The sequence below is a fragment of the Mustelus asterias genome, chromosome 15 (genome assembly GCF_964213995.1).
Source record: "Mustelus asterias chromosome 15, sMusAst1.hap1.1, whole genome shotgun sequence".
Classification (NCBI taxonomy): Eukaryota; Metazoa; Chordata; class Chondrichthyes; order Carcharhiniformes; family Triakidae; genus Mustelus; species Mustelus asterias.
Window position 1 is genome coordinate 36,359,187 of NC_135815.1, and position 22,362 is coordinate 36,381,548.

At 45.5% G+C, this 22,362-nt stretch overlaps 1 protein-coding gene across 3 annotated transcripts in view; it reads right to left on the reverse strand.

Moving 5' to 3' along the window:
• Positions 1-22,109, reverse strand: part of tgfb2 (transforming growth factor, beta 2) — a 77,349-nt gene extending 55,240 nt beyond the window's left edge. Inside the window, exons 1-2 of one of the 3 annotated variants that reach the window (XM_078229767.1) lie at positions 21,471-22,109; positions 20,912-21,273 (exon numbers count right to left, since the gene is read on the reverse strand). In XM_078229767.1, coding sequence (XP_078085893.1) covers positions 20,912-21,257 — 346 coding nt within the window. In that variant the 5' untranslated portion in view covers positions 21,258-21,273; positions 21,471-22,109. The remainder of the gene's footprint in view (positions 1-20,911; positions 21,274-21,470) is intronic. The other 2 variants (XM_078229766.1, XM_078229769.1) reach the window with 2 other exon arrangements.
• Positions 22,110-22,362: the final 253 nt, after the last annotated feature.

Sequence of the window (22,362 nt, forward strand, 5' to 3'; positions counted from 1 at the left end):
CCACGGTCTCTGAATTATATCCCTTAATGAGTTGACAGTCATCACATTGCCCCAATCAAACTGAATGGATACTACACTGTAGAGTAAAATAAATTACCAGTGCTACCGTGCTGCCCTACCAGTGCTGGGGTGGCATGGTGGCACAGTGGTTAGCACTGCTACCTCATAGCGCCAGGGACCCGGGTTCAATTCCCGGCTTGGGCCACTGTCTGTGTGGAGTCTGCATGTTCTCCCTGTGTCTGCGTGGGTTTCCTCTGGGTGTTCCGGTTTCCTCCCACAGTCCAAAAGAGGTGCGGGTTAGGTGCATTGGCCATGCTAAATTCTCCCTCGGTGTACCCGAACAGGCGCTGGAGTGTGGCGACTCGGGGATTTTCACAGTAACTTCATTGCAGTGTTAGTGTAAGCCTACTTGTGACTAATAAATAAACTTTACTTTTATTGATTGAGTCTGCAATGCTGGCAGGGGAGGTGGGGGGTGGGGTGGGCACGAAGGAGTTGCTGGAATTCTTTCCTCCTAAAAGCTACTAAGACTAGGCCAACTGAAATTCTCAAAGATGGGATCGAAAGATTTCTTCAGGAATATCTATGGGCCGAACTGTATTAAGGGAGAAGAAACAAATGGAGTTGGGGATAAATGAGGTTAAGATACAGATCAGCCATGATCTAATTGAATAATGGAACAGAGTTGAGGAACTGAATGCCCTACTCCTGCTCCTATGTTCTGGTTTTAGTCCAGGTCAGGAATATAAGACTTGGATTGGAGTCATTCTTTACATTGATGGAATAATTTTTTTTTTCGCTCCTGGCTGTAGATGCTGGTAGCCAGACAATGGAAGCCCCATCAGCAGCAATCTTTTCAAATGTGGGCTTTGAAATGCTTCCACACAAATCTTGGCACTGCCTACATTCTGGATCGTTTTCCATCATCAACAGAGTCCAGGTGACCTCAAAAGAAACTGGCCAATAAAAACAGCTGCAAGTGGCCAGGATTGCAAGTTTATCCAACCTCCATGAAATATGTTTTTGGATAAAGAGGTCACCATGGCAACACCTTTGGCTGACAGATGGTTTGGCTTGTTTTTACTAAATTGAAATTTAAAGCTACTTTTTGTTTCCAATACAGAGGGACACACACTTAACCCTTTCAGGGTGGAACTTCAACATTCACTACTAAATTAGCTCTTTTTCTGCTTAAAATTATATTTTGTTATTGAAAGTTCCGCAGATAGTTAGAGTTTAGGCGGATCAGGAGTAAAAGTGAAATACTTCCACTTCCAGCTGAATGCCTTTAGCTTCCTGCCTCTTATGGGCGGCATGGTGGCACAGTGGTTAGCACTGCTGCCTCACAGCGCCAGGGACCCTGGTTCGAATCCTAGCTTGAGTCACTTTCTGTGTGGAGTTTGCACGTTCTCCCCGTGTCTGCATGGGTTTCCTCCGGGTGCTCTGGTTTCCTCCCACATTCTGAAAGACATGCTGGTTAGGTACATTGACCCGAACAGGCACCGGACTGTGGCAACTAAGGGAATTTCACGGTAACTTCATTGCAGTGTTAATGTAAGCCTTACTTGTGACTAATAAATAAACTTTACTTTCTTAGTCAGAAGATGCAGTGTTTGACGTTCCCTCCTGTGTGTCCTGGTGGTATTAGCTCAAACACTGGCTCTGAATTCTAAGGTTAGTGTCCAGTGGGATGTATGGGTCTGGTGAATGTAAAGCCCTCCCAGATCAAATGGGCCTAGGGAATCCATGAAGCCCTCCTGCCTCATGGGATGAGTCACCATATCAGCTGGCATAAAGGAAGCTTCTACAAAACCATTTGGGACCTCTTAATCACTCTGCAAATCCTTTCACAATTTTGCACCATTCTCCGCGGACAGAATGTACAAGAACAACTTTTAGTTAGATGAGCCACTAGTTCATTGTACCTGGTGACCAACCAAACGCAAAACATGAATTCCATCACCACATGCAACATTATTCATTTCCATGCTCTCAGGTTGTGTTGTTGTGCTTCTGAAACTAGCTATAAGTACATGGGGGGAAAATGTTAGCATTACAGTTCATCTTTCATAACTAATGTCTTCATTCAAAGGTGAATTGGGTGGATTTCTATCCCAATATTTTGGCATTTGTCAGATGAGTGAATTGAGACATCCGGCCATGCAGCTTAGGAGGAACATGTAACTCTTGATCAATGGCTTGCAGAATTTTCTACCGTTACTGATTTTCCTCACCTCTTGCCTGGGCCCATTGCAGATTGATTGATAAGAGATTATTTGTCATGATCAGTCAAAGTTTCTGTTTTGCTGTATCGGACAACTATTGAGATAATATGATGTGAACTAGATGGATTTCGGTCTTTTATATCCAGTAATTCCTATGTTCCAATGTTTGGATTTACTGCAAACATCAGACTCCTCCCCACATGATCAGCATATTGGTTACCAATGTAGTGACATTGTTTTGCAGCTAAGCAGGGTTTCTATTATGGTGAACTTTAGCAACAATGCGATTATTGTGGGACTGCCTGCCTGCTGTTAATTTCAATCCCTGCTTTGGAATTTTGAGTTTTATCCTGGTTTATTTCATCGGAAAAAATGGAAAGTTGTAACTTCATGTTTATATTGTGGACGTGGTGCACAAAGGCATGGATTCACCTTGAACGGGTTAAAGGAAGTTTGCTGCTATGGTGGTGTGGTGTATTGATGCTCCAATGTGCTGTATCCCGTGGTGGAGGACACTGCCACTGTATTATGCAGTGTTCCACGGACCACGTGCTGAGTTCCAAACATCGTCATGCTCCGAAGAGTATGATATTATCAAAATCAGGCATTTTATTCTCTGCTAAACTGAGCGAAAAATTAAAGAGAAAATCATGCCGCGTCACTCATGCACTCAACGGGCATTGGGCATCAGAGGGGCTGCAGGTAAGTGAAGGGAAGCACGGTGGCACAGTGTTAGCACTGCTGCCTCACAGCTCCAGGGACCCGGGTTTGATTCCAGCATTGGGTACCTGTCTGTATGCAGATTGCACATTCTCTCCTTGTCTGTGTGGATTTTCTCCAGGTACTTCTGTTTCTTCCCACAGTCCAAAGATGTATGGGTTAGGTGGATTGGCCATGGTAAATGCACAGAGTTTCAGGGATAGGGCAGGGGGGTGGGTAAAATGCTCTGTCAAAGAGTCGGTGCAGACTCTGTGGGCCAAATGGCCTCCTCCTGCACTGTAGGGATTCTGTGATTCTATGAAGGGAGTAAAGTAGGACACCAACGCAAACATACTTTAAAAAATCTAAAATGCTTATAGCATTTTTGTTGTACCAAATATCCACAGCCACAGTTGCACATCCTTATCTGCTATCACAGACTCTGTGAATCAAAGCTATCAAATGTTAGACCTACAGAACTTTGTACGGTGGCACAGTGGTTAGCACTGCTGCCTCACAGCGCCAGGGACCCTGGTTCGATTCCAGCCTCTGATCACTGTCTGTATGGAGTTTGCACATTCTGCCCGTGTCTGTGTGGGTTTCCTCCATATGATCCGGTTTCCTCCATGTGCAGGTTAGGTGGACTGGCCATTCTAAATTGCTACTTAGTGTCCCAAGATGTGTACATAGGGGGATTAGTTGGGTAAATATGTGGGGGTTACAGGGATAGGGCAAGGGTAAAATGCTCTGTGGGAAAGTCAGTGTGGACTCGATGGGCCAAATGGCCTCCTTCTGCACTGTTGAGAGTCTATAGTTTTACTATTTATCTTCTCAAGAATTTCTGGATTGTTTCAATCAACAATTAGGGTAGGATTTTCCATCTGGTCTCGCCGGCGGAATTATCCGGTCCTGCCAACGCGGCCTCCTCCCACTTTGTGGATTCCCCAGTGCTGGAGGGTGCGAAAACAATGGGAAGCTCCATTGACAGCGGCGGGACTGGAAGCAGTTGATGCTACTTCATTGAATGTTTTAAAGGCAAGGATACATACATTTTTGAACAGTAAAGGAATTAAGGGTTATGATAAGCGGGCGGGTAAGTGGATCTGAGTCCACGATAAGATCAGCTATGATCTTATTGAATGGCGGAGCGGGCTTGAGGGGCCAGATGGCCTACTCCTGCTCCTAGTTCTTATGTTCTTATTCTGGGCTCGTGACGAATTCAGTGGAGTTTGAACCACTCGCCGCATTTTCTGGTGCAACGGAGCCGTAAACTTCCACTCTTAATGTGAACAGTGGAAAGTAATTTTACCAAATCTCAAATGGACAGAACTGCTTCCTGCTGTCAATCTGACTGAAGAAATATTTCAGAAATCATAATTAAATTAAATAAACTGGAGGAGGGTGCAGAATATTGCATGGCGTTTATTTTGGAAAACTGCACTTAAAAATATTATTTTTCATTTACTTTGCTCATAAAAGCTTTAATTTTTTTATAGTCCATCGTAAAGGGTGGAAGCAATTTGCAATTCCCGCTGTTCAGGAAAGTAAACACTTTGAAATAATCGCAAAAGTAAATTCTTTGTGGCGTTGCACAAAACATTCGAACTGCCCTTGGAGACAGGAATGATTCTCCTTAGTCCAGAAACTGCAGCCAAGGTGCCAATATTGCTTTTGCTTCAGTGTGGTGGAACTGTGCTGGTTCCACACTGCTCATATTTCTATTGCAGGGAGGCGGGAGGGTGTAAAATGGGGAGTTGATTCTGCTATCACCAGTTTCCATGCAGCACTGAATGCGAAAAATCACCCCTCTGTGTTTGAAATACAAAGCCTTCGTTGTTAATAGTCTCACCTCTGTTACCAATCGTGAGGAACTGCTCTGAATCCAGTGCAGCTTTGCCTGCAGTGAATAAAGGCAGTCTCCCGAAACTGGGCTCAGGTAAATCATCTCCTTACCGCAAAGGTTTCTGCTGCTTTCCAAGAAAGCTCACTCCACAGGAATTAATTTTCCTCGCAGTAACATTTTCAGTAACATGGAGGCTACTTTGGCTGGGCAATTTCTCAAACTTGCTCCTGCTTAACTCTTTTTTGAGGGATCTGACATGATGGGATTTACGGCACATTTCGGGAAAAATGTTTATTGCGATGCAAGGAAGCTCCAAGGAACTTCCTGGTCTCTGGAAACCATTTCATACCATTAGCTCATGTTGGATTGTCAAAAATGTTGCTGCTGTCAATCCAGTTCCTAGCATGGAAAATGTCCACACTAAACAGCCCAGTACAAATGAGCACATATTCGCAATCCTATGTGGAGGGGCCACAGGATGTTGGGTGTGGGTAATGAAAAGTGTATCAGTGATTCAATTCAAGCTACCCAGGATGGGCCTGAAGTGAAACATTGAGCAGAGCAGAAAAAGTTTCATCTAACCATGCTGCACCCAGCTTCCGAAAGCTTGGTGCTGGCACCAAGTTGGAACTCGGGAATCAGGGGGTGGTGGCAGCAAAAATGGTGCTGCTGGCAGTTTTCTAGCTCCATCTTGCTCCATCCCGCTCCCAGACCATTTTCACGAAGGTAGATGGGTGGTGGGCAGCAGGGTTATCCGCCTGCGTGCATGTTTTCCAACTGGCTGCCCGATTCCTGCTGGTGCAGTCTAACTGACAGACCAAGGCGGGAGGCAGTATTCCTGACAGATCCTCTCTGCCCGCCTGGGTAAAGCAGCAACTGCAGTGCACCCTGTAGAAGGATTCCCCAGCATCGTTCATGGCGGTGGCCTGGCTTTGAAAGCTATTTTTTACTTCAAATATAAAAAAGTCATCTTTGCAACAACTACTGCAACCAAACCAGTGCCAAACATAGTGATTTGCGTACCTTTGGGCTCAAGCAAAGAGGTTGAGAAGGGGGCCTCAGGCCAGGATCTCCATATATTTTGCACAGGCTTGTGCCAGAGGGGGGACACTCCAGTTCCACTGCAGAGCTGCAGAGTGTTAACACAACACGGGTGATAGCCCGACTTCACTGGCATAGAGAACTATGGGCTGTCTCCAATGGTAAGAGGGAGCATCATATTCCACAGCTCAGCCAATGCCCACTTCAAGTTGGCCATGCACACAAGACAGTTGTGATCAACATGGAACTTGATAGGCTGAACATTGACATTGACTCCCTACAAGAGACTGGGTTCGCTGAGAGCGGATTACTGAAAGAAAAACATTACTTGTTCATCTGGCAGAGGAAATGATTGAACAAGGTGTAGGCTTCACTGTAAAGAGTCTGTTATTTTTAAAGATAGAACTCCCTCCACAATTGGTTCAAATGTATTCTCTCCATCTGCCTTCTCAATTCAAACAGAGCCAGTTAACCTCAAGACTATCTCTACTCTAACATTATACTCCACTGCTGAGGTGAATGACACTGCTATCAACAGAATCCGTAGATCAGAACTTCTTTACCTGCTGACTGATTTCAGTGCGAGAGTGGACACCGACTATGAGGCGTGGTCCTCATGCCTCAGACACCATGGCTTGGAAAAGATAAATGAGAACGGGCAGAGACTACTTAAGCTTTGCTGCTACCACAAGCTTTGTGTAAGTAACACCTTCTTTCAGAACAAGGCGTCCTGGAGGCATCCAAGATCAAGGCATTGGCGCTAGCTGGATCTGAGCATCACCAGAGGTGACTCTCTGAACAGCGTCCTGAACACACACACCCACCACAGTGCTGACCATGATACAGATCGCTCCCTGGTGCGCACCAGGATTAGAATGCAACCGCTGAAGTTTTCCATTCAAAACTGAAATGCTGCCCTCATATCAATGTCAGCCATACTGCCTACCCGGGTAAAAACCAACCGTTCCTCAACTCAGTGCTCCCCAGCATTTCCACACTGAGTGCTGAAGCAAAATGGAACATACTTCAAGACACCATTGGCAATACTGCACTCACAACAATAACAGAAGAAAAATTCTGACTGGTTCAAGGCTAACAACACTGTCATGGAACCTGTCATTGAAGCCAAATGGTCCACTCTCATTAATTACAAGAGAGACTCTGAATGCACTAAGCCGCTTGAAGTGAAGTCCAACAGACTGCTAGGCCGTGCGCCAATGACTACTGGTTACAACTTTGCCAGAATATCCAGATGTCCTTCAACACAGGGAATGCTCAGGACATGAATGAAGAGATCAACAAGACAACAGATCAACAAGACAAGAGAAAATCAGTTCTATTGAAAACAAGGGTAGGGGAGGTCATCACTGATTGCACTAAACATTTGGAGAGATGGGGGAAACATTACCTTGAGTTGTACTGTGTTTGAGGAAGCTCTAGACGCCATAGAAAGACTGCCTGTGATGATACAGCTGGATATCCAACCCACAGTGGAGGAGCTTAGCAAAGCTAATGAGCGGGATTTTATGGCCTATATCGAGAGAGACCGGAAATTCCTACCCGAGGTCAACGGACGATTCCATGACAGGCGATTGAGTCAGTTGCCATGGACTAAGCTCCCGGTGCTACTCCTAAAACTGCCTGAACTCATCAAGTACGAGAAACTGGCACTTCTGCAGCCTCTGCACAAATGTCTGTCTCTGTTAGAGGGAGGGAGCAGTGCCACAGGATAGGTGTGATACAAGGATTTCGACCTTGTACAAGAACAACGGTGACCATAGCAATTTTAACAACTATTCAGGCATCACCCTGCTGAGCATCATGGGAAAACTATTTGCTCATTTTGCCCTTGTCAGACTGCAGGGCCTAGTTGAACATTGCTACCCTGAATCCTAGCATGGTTTCAGAGCAGGAAGATCTCCAATAACATGATCATCTCAGTCCGGCAACTGCAAGAGGTGCCGAGGACAAAGCAAACCACAGACATTGCCATCTTCAATCTCACCAAAGCATTCGACCACATGGGCAGAGGCGCTCTATTTAAGTTGCTGGAGAGAACTAGCTGTCCACCGAAGCTATGCAGTGCGATCGTCTCTTTCCATGGCAACATGAGGGTAAAGATTTAAAAGGGACCAGGGGGCAGCAGAGGGTGGTGTGTATATGGAAGGAGCTGCCAGGGAAAGTGGTTGAGGCAGGTACAATAGCAACATTTAAAAAGCATTCGGATAAGCAAATAGATGGGAAAGGATTAGAGGGATATATGCTAAACACAGGCAACTGGGACTAGCTGGGAGGGCACCATGGTTTCTGTGCTGTATTGCTCTATGACCCTATGATGGGTACATAGAATCATCGAAACCCTACAGTGCAGAAAGAGGCCATTTGGCCCATCGGGTCTGCACCGACCACAATCCCACCCAGGCCCTACCCCCATATCCCAACATATTTACCCGCTAATCCCTCTAACCTACGCATCTCAAAACACTAAGGGGCAATTTTAGCATGGCCAACCAACCTAACCCGCACATCTTTGGACTGCGGGAGGAAACCGGAGCACCTGGAGGAAACCACGCGGAAACGAGGAGAATGTGCAAACTCCACACAGACAGTGACCCGAGCCGGGAATCGAACCCAGGTTCCTGGAGCTGTGAAGCAGCAGTGCTAACCACTGTGCTACCGTGCCGCCCTTTAGGTTAGCTATGACAGGGCAACTTCGGAACCCTTTGAGATCCGCAGTGGGGTCAAATAGGGTTGTGTTCCGGCACTGACATTCTTTGGTATACTCTTCTCTTTGCTGCTGTCATATGTTTTCACATCATCCACTGAAGGAGTCTAGTTGCAGAGCAGAACTGATGGAAAGCCTTGCCTTTCTGGGAGCCCAGACAAAGATGCACCATGTCCTCAGCTCTATGCTGATAAGGCTGCACTAGCATTTTATACCCAGGATCATCTTCAGCGGCAAGTGGACAGACCCTCTCACAGCTGTAAAGAGTTTCATTTGACCATCAGCATCAGGATGAAAAATGCCATGATCCAGGATGTTGCCATAATGCCATCTATCAGCATTAACACTGTCATGGAACCTGTCATTGGCGCTGGAGGTTGTTGATAGCTTCACATATCTTTGTTCCACAATCACCAACAATCTGTCACATGATACTGAAATCTACACACACATTGCAAAGGCTGAAGCTGTTATATCCAAGCTGAGTGAGTGAGTGTGTAACAACAGCAACCTGACTGAGAACACCAAACTGTGAGTCTACTTAGCCTGAACCTTCAGCACACTTTCGAACAGTGATTAGACTTGGACACCTGCAGGAGAAAAGGCTGAACAGCTTCTACCTTTGCTGTCTCAGATGTATCCTTTGCAGGACGCGGTCACCAACTAGACGTCCTGAAGCATGCTAATTCCATTAGCGCACACTCATTCCTAAGCCAACAGCGACTGCATTGGCTCAGCCACATCCATTTCACAAATGGCAACCATAAACCCAAAGAACTTCTGCAAGGCGAACTGGTCATTGGGTCATTACCTCTTGGGTGCCCAAAATTCCACTACAATAACACCTGCAAGTAAGCTAAGCCCTTCCACTGTGGGTTTGATACCCAGCACTGCCATAACAAGCAGGCTTTCTGTAGCGTCTAGCGCTTCCTCACTGACAGTTCTCCCTTGAGTCCAACTCAAGGTGCTTCACCCATCTCTCAAACTGTTCATTGCAATCAGTGAAGATGCTAGACATGGTCAGTGACAATTGGGAGACAGTCACTGATGGCTGTGACCTCTGGAAGCTGACAGTTTGGAAGGGCATTGGAAGAGGTTAGCAGAAACAAAAAGCTCTGAGCATATAGGCCAGAAAAAACAGAGGCCAACAAACTGTGCACCTTCACAGCCCACTGTCTCTGCAACAAATGCAGCAGTGGCTGCCATGCCAGAGTGGGGTTCCTGAGGCATCAGGACAGCATGGTGGTACACTGGTTAGCCTCACAGCACCAGGGACCCGGGTTCAATTATTGCCTTGGGTGACCGCCAGTGTGGAGTTTGTACGTTCTCCCCCTATCTGTGTGTGTTTCCTCCAGGTGCTCTGATTTCCTCCCACACTCCAAAGGTGTGCAGGTAAGGTCGATTGGCCATGCTAAATTTCCTCTTAGTGTCTAAAGATATCTAGGTTAAGTGGATTAGCCAGAGTAAATGCACGCGGTTGTGGGAATAGGACGGGGATCAGACAGGGAGTGGTGAAGGAGGGTGGACCTTGGTGATGTTCTTTTGGAGAGTCATTTATGACTCAATGGGCTGAATGGCCTCCTTCTGTACTGTAGGGATTCTATGTGTGCAGGATTGTCAGATAACTTGCAATTGGTCGATAGTACACAGACGTCAATGGTGATCGACATGGAACTTGATAGGCTGAGCATTCAGATGGCAGTATGGTAACATCCTGAGCCACACCAGGCGATGCGTAACACAGATTTCCCTACCACAGCACAAACCATCATCTTACGAGACAGAAGGCTGCCAGAAAGAAAATGTTGAAGGGTGGGGGTGCCTCCATTTGAAGTGTCCTCTTCCTCACTTACCTTCAATTCTGCTGCTTTCAGGCTGGAATACAGAGGGGATTGGCTCCCCAATTTCAGGAGCCTGCCCAGCATCCTTCATTGGATGGTGAGCCCACCCTCTGGCTGCTCTGGGGAAAATCACAGTGAGTGACTGTTTCAAACTGTGCAAGCTTCTGAACCCTGATGGCCACAGGGAAACTCCTGCCCTTTTATAACAGACATGGCAAGTGTTCCATTCCTTCATGTTTTGTTTTTCCATTCTAAAAGTTACAAAGCCAATGCTCAGCGTGGACGGGGCAAATCCAAATCCATTCCCTGCATTCTTCCAAAACCAAATTCAAATTCCAATTGAATCCAATTCATGATCCCCACAAGAGAGACAAACAAGATCCAAGCCGGCAAGAAAAGCCATTGCACCTGATCTTGGGCTTGATCTGATGTTTGATCTTAGCCAAAAGGCCTCCTTAATGTTAACATTTATTACCGTGATGAGTACAGAAACTACACTACATAGAAAGGACCAAGCTTACGAAAGAGAACATTAAATACACATTCTTATCAGACTAACTTTTGCTTAGATTATATTATAATACTGTCTATATTTACTCAGTTAAAGTTAAATCTGCTTCACAGACGCACTGTAACTATTATAACCTCATGACATTCCTGCCCTGTAAGAAAAAGGGGGAAATTATTATTTATTTCGATAACACAGAACAAACACAAAAATTAAAGGGAGAGATTATTAAGAGCTCTGACATATATCCACCTGCTGCATATATTGGTCACGTTAATTTAAAATGTTTTCTTGGAGATAAAAACGTGTCATTTAACTTATCTCAACAGTAAGACAGACAAGATGTTTATTCCAACTGTCAGATTGCACTGGAACTGGCTATTTGGGAATACTCTACATTATTTGCCTTGCTCCACATCTAATCTTCCTAATGAAGGAACAAAGAAAATGCCTAAAATAAGCAACCATCTTGTAAAATGTGCAACAAAAACTAGAAACCATAAGACCATAGGATATAGGAGCAGAATTAGGCCACTCGGCCCATCGAGTCCGCTCCGCCATTCAATCATGGCTGATATTTTTCTCATCCCCATTCTCCTGCCTTTTCCCGATAACCCCCTGATCGCCTTATTAATCAAGAACCTATCTATCTCTGTCTTAAAGACACTCAATGACCTGGCCTCCACAGCCTTCTGTGGCAAAGAGTTCCACAGATTCACCACTCTCTGGCTGGAGAAATTCTTCCTCAGCTCGAAACATGAATAGTGATGCCATACTTCAATCATTTTACCCAAAACAAACTGATTATTTTTTGAATGAGGAACATGATCCAATGTACTGTACTATTTTTATCTAATTTAGTTTGTGTTACCTCACCTTCAATTCTTTTCAGTTTTCTCGTGTTCGATACTGACTAGTGGATGCCCCCAACCTTTAGCAATGCCACTTGACCTATCACGCTAGTCAGTGTGCGACACTACTTTGAAATGACCCACCCGCCATCTTTCCTTCCTTACTGCGGAAAAGATGTCTGACTACTGCACTGCCCCTTCTTGACACAGTTAAAGTATAACCCACTCAGGAGAGAATTGCATATCCGCTGTGCCGTACTGAACCCATCAATCATTAACTGCACACTCTCAGCACCTTAGCTTTTTTCTTCGTACACGGGCAGGCCTTTGCTACACACTTACCAAAGATGGAGAAAGTACAGCTAAGTGCTCCGAGCAAGAGTCTCTGAGGACTAAAGGCTGCAGACTGGCAGAGGTGGCATTCTGAAAAGTGCGTTTGAAAGACTGTGGCCTGGACCTGGTAGGGATAAAAGCAATGAAGGTGCAAGGAAGATTGTCCTGAAGCTGATAAATGGAAACATCGAAACCTCTGTACTAGAGGAGCACCCTGAAAGCCGCCGAGGGGAGGGGGAGTGATGTTGGGGGGAGGATAGTAGTGAGTTGGTTCAAACTGTCTCTCTGAGGAACAAGAGACTGGGGCTTTGGGGGATTGAATGGGGCTATCAATGGGATAACACTACAACTGAGAGCGGCACCTGGCTGCACTATCAGCAAGTTGAGAATGTCTGAAGTCCATGTTATCCATGCAGGCAGCACTGCACATTGCAAGTAATGATCGAAAGACTGATATGTGTCAATTAATGAATGTGAATGATTGCACTTTACTGCGGGCTCAGCCTGATTGTTTTATGCTGAAACTGATATGCATCATGACTCAGTGAAGATCACTCTTCCAGGTGCAATGGTTATCAGCACATTGATATACATTTGCCTATTTTGTTCTGCACTTTCAGCATTGTTTCAGTACAGGCTCGTTGTGCCAGGGTAACATCTATCAGCAGTGAACTTGTATTTATTTTGAGCTTTGTATCTTTAATATTTGTACAAATATTTTTTCACTGAATCTCAGATTGAATGTAATGGTAAGATTCATAGAACCATAGAATCTACAGTGCAGAAGGAGGCCATTTAGCCCATCGAGTCTGCACCGACAACAATCCCATCCAGGTCCTATCCCCGTAACCTCACATATTTACCCTCCTAGTCCCCCTGACACTAAGCGGCAATTTGTCATGGGCAATCAGCCTAACCTGCACATCTTTGGACTGTGGAAGGAAACCGGAGCACCCGGAGTAAACCCACGCAGACATGGGGAGAACGTGCAAACTCCACACAGACAGTGACTCAAGCTGGAAATCGAACCCGGGTCTCTGGCGCTGGGAGGCAGCAGTGCCAACCACTGAGCCAACGTGCCACCCTAGAACATACATACTTGAATAGGAATTAGGAGCCAGAGTAGGCCATTTGGCCCCTCAATCTGCTCTGCCATTTAATAATATCATGGCTGATCTGACTGCGGCATCAACTCCGCAGTCTACCAATCCTTGATAACCTTTGACTCCCTTGTTATTCAAGAATCTATCTACCTCCACCTTAAAAATATTCATGGACCCTGTCTCCACTGCTCTCTGGGAAAGAGAATTCTGAAAATTCGTGGCCTTCTGAGAGAAAAAGTCTCTTCTCATCTCCATCCAAAGTGGGAGCGCCCTTATTTTTGCTCTGACAATTCCCCTAAAGCTGATCAATGTTGTCAGTGATGTAACAGACACCGATATTAAGGAGACTCTTAGATAGAGATTTGTATCTGCCTGGAGCTAGCTTATCCAAGATCACCTTAAATGTCAGGATGATGTTACATAAACCAAACTGGCATGTCAGTAACAGCATGTGATAAATCTGTGGATGATTAATAATCTCCCTGAATAGAAAACTTTTCAGTTGGAGCCACTGGCCTTTCCAAATTAACTTGGTTAAAGAGGTACATTTTAAAGTGACTTTTGTGGAAATGCACATTTAAACCTGTGTGAAACTTAGCTTCCAGCAGCCACCGCTCCTTCAGTAAGCCTTCTCTGAAACTATCTTCCTATCTAAGGTCCATAACTTTAGACTGTAATGCAGCCAGCAATATTCAACTTATATATTGGACTGCGCGTGGCTGGAAATGATAATCTGTCCAACAGGAAGGAGCATTGTTCGTGTGCACTTCCGCACAGGCATAGAGCTCCACTCGCTGGTGTTTTTTTTAATGTTAGGAGAGTGGGCTTAAGTGTCCACTTTCTCACAACATTAGAAAGACTCAATGCCAAGGTTACAAGGCACCCAGGAGTCACAACAGACCACTTTAACACTTTTTAAACCCAGACACCAATTGTGCGCCTTCAATTTACAAGCCTAAGAGATAAGGACTGCTAGAGCAGTCCCAACCTTCCAGTCAGATAAAAGTTTTAGTCCCAGGACCATAAAATATTTCAGACAATTATTTGACTTTGTCAGAATACAACCTTTTTTTTTCTCATAAGGATTCCTTGGTGGGGTGGGGAAATGTTTTGTTTGAAGCGCTCCATCATGTTTCCTAACAGTAAATGCATGGATCTTTTAGTGTCACTGAAGTGAAGTTTGGGATTTCTATTTGTTCTTAAGGTGACTTCCAAAATACATAAATCCAAAGATAGTAGTTGCATATTCTCATAACGGACAGCGATAATCAGAAAAATTATGTTTTCTGCCCAAAGTAACCACTGCAAAATCAAATTATTTAATAACATGGCATTCATAAATTGGATCAAAGTCAGCTTCCTCAGCCAGCAAATATTTTCACTGCTCCTATCAACTGTGTCATACTGCCCTTTTTTAACAAAGAAAGCTGAGAAAGAAAGCCACACAACATTGCGATCCCACAACTGTGCATTGAAAATTGCATTCTATTGTAAATCCAGCTCTTGTTTAGTTTATTTTTCTGACTGTATTTTAGTTACGGGCTGGCCCATTTATTAACTGTGATTGGATGGGGTCAAGTTCTATTTTTTTTAATTAGGTGGGATTCCAGGGGCTTTTATCTATATTTTTAAAATTTGAATTCAGCACTGTGTCCATTTATAACTGGGCTGACTTGTCTGCAAAGCTTGCAGTCATATTCTGTTTCTATCACATGAGATTCTGGGAATTGTACCAGAATTTTAGGATATTTCACAAATCCTTCTGTCAAAACCACAATCCAAGTGGCATTTTAGGAATTTACACCAGAGTTAGAGAAATGATATCCTAAACAAGAAGCACAATACCGTAGCATTTTATTTAAAAGTGTCTGAGAAATGATTTGGCATTGCGATTACAAATATATGATAAATGATTAGGGTTAATAGCAGTATCCGTAGAACAGTAAATGCTCTATATCTTATGCAAAGCTGGAAGCTGCTGAGCACAACTGTTGACCAAAAATGTTTAAAAAAATCTCTCCAGAGCCAAATAATAAAGGGGAAAAAAAGTGCGAGGAAAATTAGTTGGGAAAAGGTTCACAGGATGGAATGATGGCCTGGAATTTCCTGGAAAGTTTCAGTGAAATTATACTGTAAGGTTGGAGTTGTGCCAGCTTTTTCCAAGAAAATTTGCACATAGCTGATTAGCGCCAGTCGAACACTGATACATTGCAATGTGCAAATTGCCTCAATTATCTGCACCACTTCTGAGCGACAGCCGCCAAAACCCTCAGCTGCTTCTTTACATAGCCCCCTCCCATGCAAAAGGCCAGGTCCCATATTAAGTGACAGAGTTAGAATGGCACACAAGACTGCCATTTGGCCCATCAAATCCATACTAGCTCTCTATAGATCAATCCAGTCAGTCTTAATGCCCTATTCCATCTAGTACACCTTTAAATTTACTTCCCTGAAGTGCACATCCCATTTTTCTTTTGAAAGGATTTATCGTCTCTGTTTCCACCAACTACATATGCAGCACAGTGGTCAGCATTGCTGCCGGGGCCCAGGTTCGATTCCGGCCCTGGGTGACTGTCTGTGTGGTGTTTGCATGTTCTCCTCGTGTCTACGTGGGTTTCCTCCGGGTGCTCCGGTTTCCTTCCACACTCCAAAGATGTGCAGGTTAGGTGGATTGGTCATGCTAAATTCATAGAATCGTAGCATCCTACAGTGCAGGAAGCCATTTGGCCCATCGAGTCTGCACCGACCACAATCTCACCCAGGCCCTATCCCCATAACCCCATGGATTTACCCTAGCTAGTCTCCCTGACACTAATTAGCATGGCCAATCCACCTAACCCACACATCTTTGGACTGTGGGAGGAAACCGGAGTAACTGGAGGAAACCCATATGGACACAGGGAGAATGTGCAAACTCCCCAGAGAGAGTGATCCAAGCCAGAAATTGAACCCGGGTCCCTGGGGCTGTGAAGCAGCAGTGCTAACCACTGTGCCACCGTGCCTCTCCTGAGGATCAGGGGGATTAGCAGGGCAGATACGTGAGGTTATGGGGAAAGGGCCTGGGTGGGATTGTTATCAGTGCAGACATGATGGACCGAATGGCCTCCTTCTTCACTGTATGGATTCTATGATTCTATGAATTATAGGTCATTACCAGGCACTGCAGAATAAAAGTTCTTCCTCACATTTCTGCCTTGCACTTTTTGCCCAAAATCTGCGTGTCCTTTGCTTCTTGTACTGCCAGCTAATGGAAACAACCTTTCTTTGTCTGCTTTACCCAAAGCTGTCATAAACTTGCACACCTCTGTCAGACCTCCCCTCAATGTCCGTTGCTCTGAGGAGGACACCCCAGCTTCTCAAGTCTAACCTTGTAGCTAAAATCCTTCCTCCCTGGAACCATTCAGGTAAATCTCCTCTGCACCCTTTAAAGGGCCCTCACGTTTCCTCAATTAATGGTGGGGTGGGGGGTGGGTGGGGGGATGCCCAGGAATAGATTAATGGGCCAATACTGAGGGCAGGTACTGCACAGAGGCACCTGATATCCGCATCAGTGGGAGTACTAGAGCTTTATCATCAGTTTTGTTTATTTATTAGTGTCACAAGTAGGCTTACATTAACACTGCAATGAAGTTACTGTGAAAATCCCCTCGTCGCCACATTCCGGCACCTGTTCGGGTACACTGAGGGAGAGCATGGCCAATGCACCTAACCAGATTTTCATAGAATCATTGAATCTCTACAATACAGAAGGAGGCCATTCAGCCCATCGAGTCTGCACTGACAACAATCCCACCCTATCCCCACAACCCCACATATTTACTCTGCTAATCTCCCCAAAACTAGGGTCAATTCAGCATGGCCAATCAACCTAACCCGCACATCTTTGGACTGTGGGAGGAAACCGGAGCACTCCGAGGATACCCATGCAGACACGGGGAGAATGTGCAAACTCCACACAGACAGTGACTAGTTTCTTCATAATACAGAAAGCAATCTTACAGAGAGGGCGCATTATAGTTAAGCAAAGTGCTGTCAGCCTCAGTACGCCTGATACACTTTTGTTCCCCCTCCCATGCACTGAAGGACTAGGCAGTTGGAAAGGTCTTCCCCAATGGGACCCACGTTCTGCACAATTGTAGAAGCTATAGAGGAGCAGAGAGAGACAAAGAGCTGTGAGGATGAGGTGTTGTGGCAGGAGGTAACCATTGATGGTGTTGCTTCTGCGCTTGTTATCTGCTGCTTCCTAAACTCTGGCATCAGTTGAGGTGCAAGGTGCAGGAAATCCCAGCGTTTCAGGAAAGCGAACCAGTTGGTTGCATATTGACTCGGAAGTGACGGGGTTCTGAAACTCAATGCAGCATTTATAAATCAAATCTGCTTTCCAGGAGAATCCTCTAACTGGTTTCTGGCAGTGCCTACTGACATCAAATGCCGCCCTGGAGAGGCGTCATTGGAGGGAGATCTCTGAAATACCGGTCTGCAGGCGTGTTGTTGTCTTTTAAATAGAGAAACTTGTTGAAATGTATTTTCAGAGAGGCGCACACTGCAACTAATGCGATGTCCAAGAACTGGTGCCAAATACAGTTTATGATTGTGGCCAATGGTGGGGAGAAGTAAATACTGAAAACACTTCCAAAATCTGTGGCTCACAAAGTTCGGCCCTGAGGCTGGGGGGTGCGAGTAAGGGCATAGCAGCAACTTGCTGCTTTTTAATGTTAGGGAACTGGTATCTGAGCTTCTCACAGTCCTGCCTTGTAGAAGACATTCCACGTTTGCCCGCTTCTTGTGGAGCTATGCCTGACATGGACTAACCTCCCGATCATCTTTAAACATCTGCACCATCGTTTCATTCTGCAGAAATTGTTGCGAGGTACTAGCTCACTCCCTCTCCAGTCCCTGTCTGTCAATGCTGATGTACATCTGTCTGACAGTTCCTCACTGCGGCCAGCGCACACTGCCCTGACTCAGGACCCGAGTGGCTGAAATCTGTTCATTCAGATACATAGAAGCAGCAAGATGAGAGAGGCTGCAGCAGCAGCCAGATGGAGGGGATAGAGAGCGCCTAGCCTTGGATTAGGAGCCTGCAACTCAGTGTCAGAATCCGAATGGTGCATCGTTGGAGTTATTAACTAAACACACACACAGACAGAACACTGCAGGTTGGTGGTTGGAATCTGTCCTTTACGCACGGACAGAGAGTTTTGGCTAAACACAAGTCATCGGCCTTTTGTCTTAAGTGTCAGACCAAGCTTAGGATCAGGTGCAATGCCTGTTCTTGTCAGCTTGCATCTCTTATCTCTCTTATGCGGACCATGAATTGTCTTCAATCTGAATTGGAGTTGGTTTCAGGGTGGATTAAGGGCTTGCCCTGTTCACTGCGAATTGAACTTCAAGAATGGAATAAAATGATAAAAAGGCACGAGTCTCAGAGGCAGAGACCATTAATCTGGGCTCTGGGGATTTGAACCAGGGACACAGAGCGTACAATTCAGAGCAAGATGTTCGGAGTTTAGTCACCATTAGCGCCAAATTATGTCGACATACAGGAAAAGAGCCGCGTTTATATAACACTTCTCGGCACCTCACGCCACTCCAGAAGGTTTTCCAGCTTCCAGCCAAGGAGGCGATTTCATTCTGCCCCCGCCCCCGTTATTATATTGTCATGATTCCAAACTTAATCCCCCTACACACTCACAAAGACGCAAACAATTTCATTATGCACAATCAGATCTCGCCCTCCCCGCAGACTGGGTTTGAAAATATTCACCAGAGTCGCCACACGCCCACAAACTTAACTGAGGAAATTCTGCGTGAACGCTTCAGAGTGGTTCAGAGCACACGGATTTGAAATTTGCTTCCCAGGCGATTACAAGAATATTACTGAGGATTTATGTCATTGCAGAGCCTGGACTTCTAGTTAAAGAGAAATCTATCCCAATCACCCTTCCCCTTTCTCTGCACTCATCTTCAGAACCCACCAACTATTGGGGCACTTTATATTTTGCAAGCACGGATAGTTCACCGAGTCAAACTGCGGTAATTTCGGATTGGTTGGCAAAACTATTTGGTTTTTAAAAAAAACTTAGAAGGTGCAGTTGGGAGATTCGATTCCCAGTGAATTATAGAAAATGCAAGTTCTCCCGTCACTCCCCTGAAAGTAGAATAAGTTGCTTCAGGCCAATAAATGCGAGCAGGGAAACTTTTCCTTCTTTTTTTAATGTCTAAATTGCTCTGATATCATAATTGGTATCTCATCCCTATCCTTCTGGCCCACTCCTGGTACGTAATGAGGTTGGCGTTGAGCCCAGGCTGGAGTTTGACGGTATTTTTGTTACGGCCAGGGATAGCACTGTATGTGAAACTGTACACCCAGGGATTGCGAGGCGGGGTGTTTCTCTGCAATTAACCTGGTTACAGAGTGACTGAGCGTGCACGTGTTCCGGACAGAAATAGCCGGATAGCTCGCCACTGGGAGGGGAAAGGGGGTAGAGTGGGGAGCTTTGTTGTGAAGAGCTGTTGTCTGAACTCAACACACAACTGGCACTGGACTGACTCTCAGTTGTTGGAATTGAACAGCCATGGCTCTGAACTGTGGAGATGCTTTGACACCCGTCTAATAGTTTGCTGTTTAACACATTTAAATACGATCAAAAAAAAAGTAATCGCGTCTAAAGAAAATTAAATCACAGAGTCACACAGTGCAGAAGGGGCACTTCGGCCCATCGAGTCTGCACCGCATCGATAGAAAGATCCCATGTTTCAAATACCCCCCCAAAGTTTATCGTGCGTGCCTCCCTTGAGAAATCCCCCAATGACTTAAGAAGCAGATCTTAAAGATCACAAATTATAGATTTCCTTTGTTCACATTATGAGGTTTGCAACAATGTTTATGAGGGGTTTTTTTGCAAGTTATTATAGTTTATCTGAAAAAAAACCTGGTTGGGTTTTTTTTTTAAGATGTACCAATCCCCACATTCTCCAATGTCAGAAAAGCGCGATGCACCAGCCACGTTTATTCTGCGCGAAAGAATCTAAAGCGAGCAGTTTGGAAAGCAGCGCCAGGGCGGGTAGTTCAGCACGGAGTGGGTTAAACGGTCGCCGGAGATCAGAATATTTATCCCTTTGCCTGACTGCCGTGTTTGTTTACACAGCACCTGTCTTGGAATGTCAGCATTTCCACTGAAGACAGCAGGTTCGGAGATTGTGTGATGAATATTTTAGATTTGATTTGCACGGGATACTGTCCCAGAACCGGTTTCGCGGCCAGGCCACTGTGCACACTTGCCCACCACCCAAGTTACCGCTACAAAAATAAGCAAGCTCACCACCGCCCCCCGCCCCCCACAAAAAAAATGCCATTGCTATATTTCCCCAGTCGTGTCACTTGGTAAACTGCAAGTGTACAGACAGGCGAATGCTGAACTTTCTGTACACAAACACACATATATAACATATTACATAAAAATAGCGCGAAAGCCAACCGAACTTCTTCGCAAAACTGTGCATGCAAACCCCGTTTTAGCCTTAAAGAGGAACTGCATCCCTTCTTGCAGACACAGGTAGGGTATTAAAACTACCAGACTGATTTTAAATGATGTATTGCTAATGGTACATCTTTAGCCAAACTTGGGGGGGGGGGGGGGGGGTATTTGAAATATTTTAGGGACTTGATTGCTAAATATATTACAGTCTCTGCGGCAAAAAGGGGATGCAATCTCTTTAATGTGCTGCCCATGGCTTACTTTCAGGATAGCTAAATGGGTTCATGTCAATCTTGTAAACTTCTTTGGCATAATATTCCTCCTCGCTCCTCTCCCTCTCGCAAGTGGCAGCCCTCTCGTTCGCTTTCTCCAGTAGCAAATCCCTGGTGCTGTTGTAAATCGCGATCACGTCGGTCGAGACCTCCTCGGGCTCCGGGTAGTGTTCCGGGGGGTTGGTGAGTTTGAGTTTGCTGAGGATTTGCCCTCGGATGGCCTCGATCCTCTTCTTCATGAACTGCTCCATGTCGAGGGTGTTGCAGGTCGACAGGCAAGCGGCGATCATTGCGAAATCCAGCGTGAGAAAAACAGTGAAAATGGAGCTGTGCATTTTCAAAGCTGGGCAGCTGGTAAGTTGGAGAGAGAGAGAGAGAGGGGGGAGAGAGAGTGGGTGGTGTGGCAGGGTAGGTGGGGGAAAGCAGAAAAAAAATTCAGCTGCAGATCGTCAGGCGAAAACAAAACAAGTTAAATATTTACAAGAAAACAGGGCAAAAAGAAAATAAAATAAAGAGGAGAGGCACGTTTATTGTTGCTATTGTTTAACCTTGATTTCCCAAGTTCTGTGCACTATTCAGTGACTTTGCCAAGTGCTGGCTTCTCCCTGAAGTTGCAGTCCAGGCGCTAACGTTGCTTTCTGTCGAAGATAAACACACCTTCTTCACTTCATCGCAGTCCAGAGGAAATCTTTTAACTTCTCCCAAACTTCCCTCTCCCCCCACTCTCTCCAAAAAAAAATCTTTTTGCTTTTTTTTTCCAGTTATAAAGTTGCCAGCTTTATTCCACCGGGCTCCTGAACTCTCCTGATTCGCCTGGAGTCCAGAGTGAAGTTAAAAAGGGAGAGAATCTTATGCACAAAAAAAAACACACACCCAATTAATTTGGCAAAAGCGAAGCTCGATTTTCCTTTTCCCAAAAACGAAAAAGAGGGGAAAGAGGTTGGGTTAAAAAAAAAGTTTTGTATCTAAACCTGAAGTTGGGAGCCTCACGTCATTGGCGAACCGTTACTTTCGCTGTTTCATCCTAGTCTGGGAGCCCAGGCTGGGAGTGAGAGAGAGTGAGAGAGAGAGAGAGAGACAGCCTGTACAGTGTGCGTGTTACAGAGCAAGTTGCCAGCAGATAACATCAGGCTGCACAGGGAGACCTTTATAAAGTCTCACTTTACCACGTGTTGCCTCCCTGCAATGACGTGGGGGTCCGACCGATGGAAGATTCCTCTGCCTTCGTTAACAGGCTGCCCACTGACAGGCAGCTGCCGCCCCCCCCCCCCCCCCCCCTTGCTCTATTCTAGCGCCCACCCAAACCCCCGCTGCTGACTGCGCTCAGACGCAACTCCAGGCGGACTCTCAGAATTGGCATTTTAAAACGCCAGCTTTCTGAAAAATGTAACACGGGCTGGTATCCAATGTTTCGAAGGGGATTTGCTCCCCAACTGTACG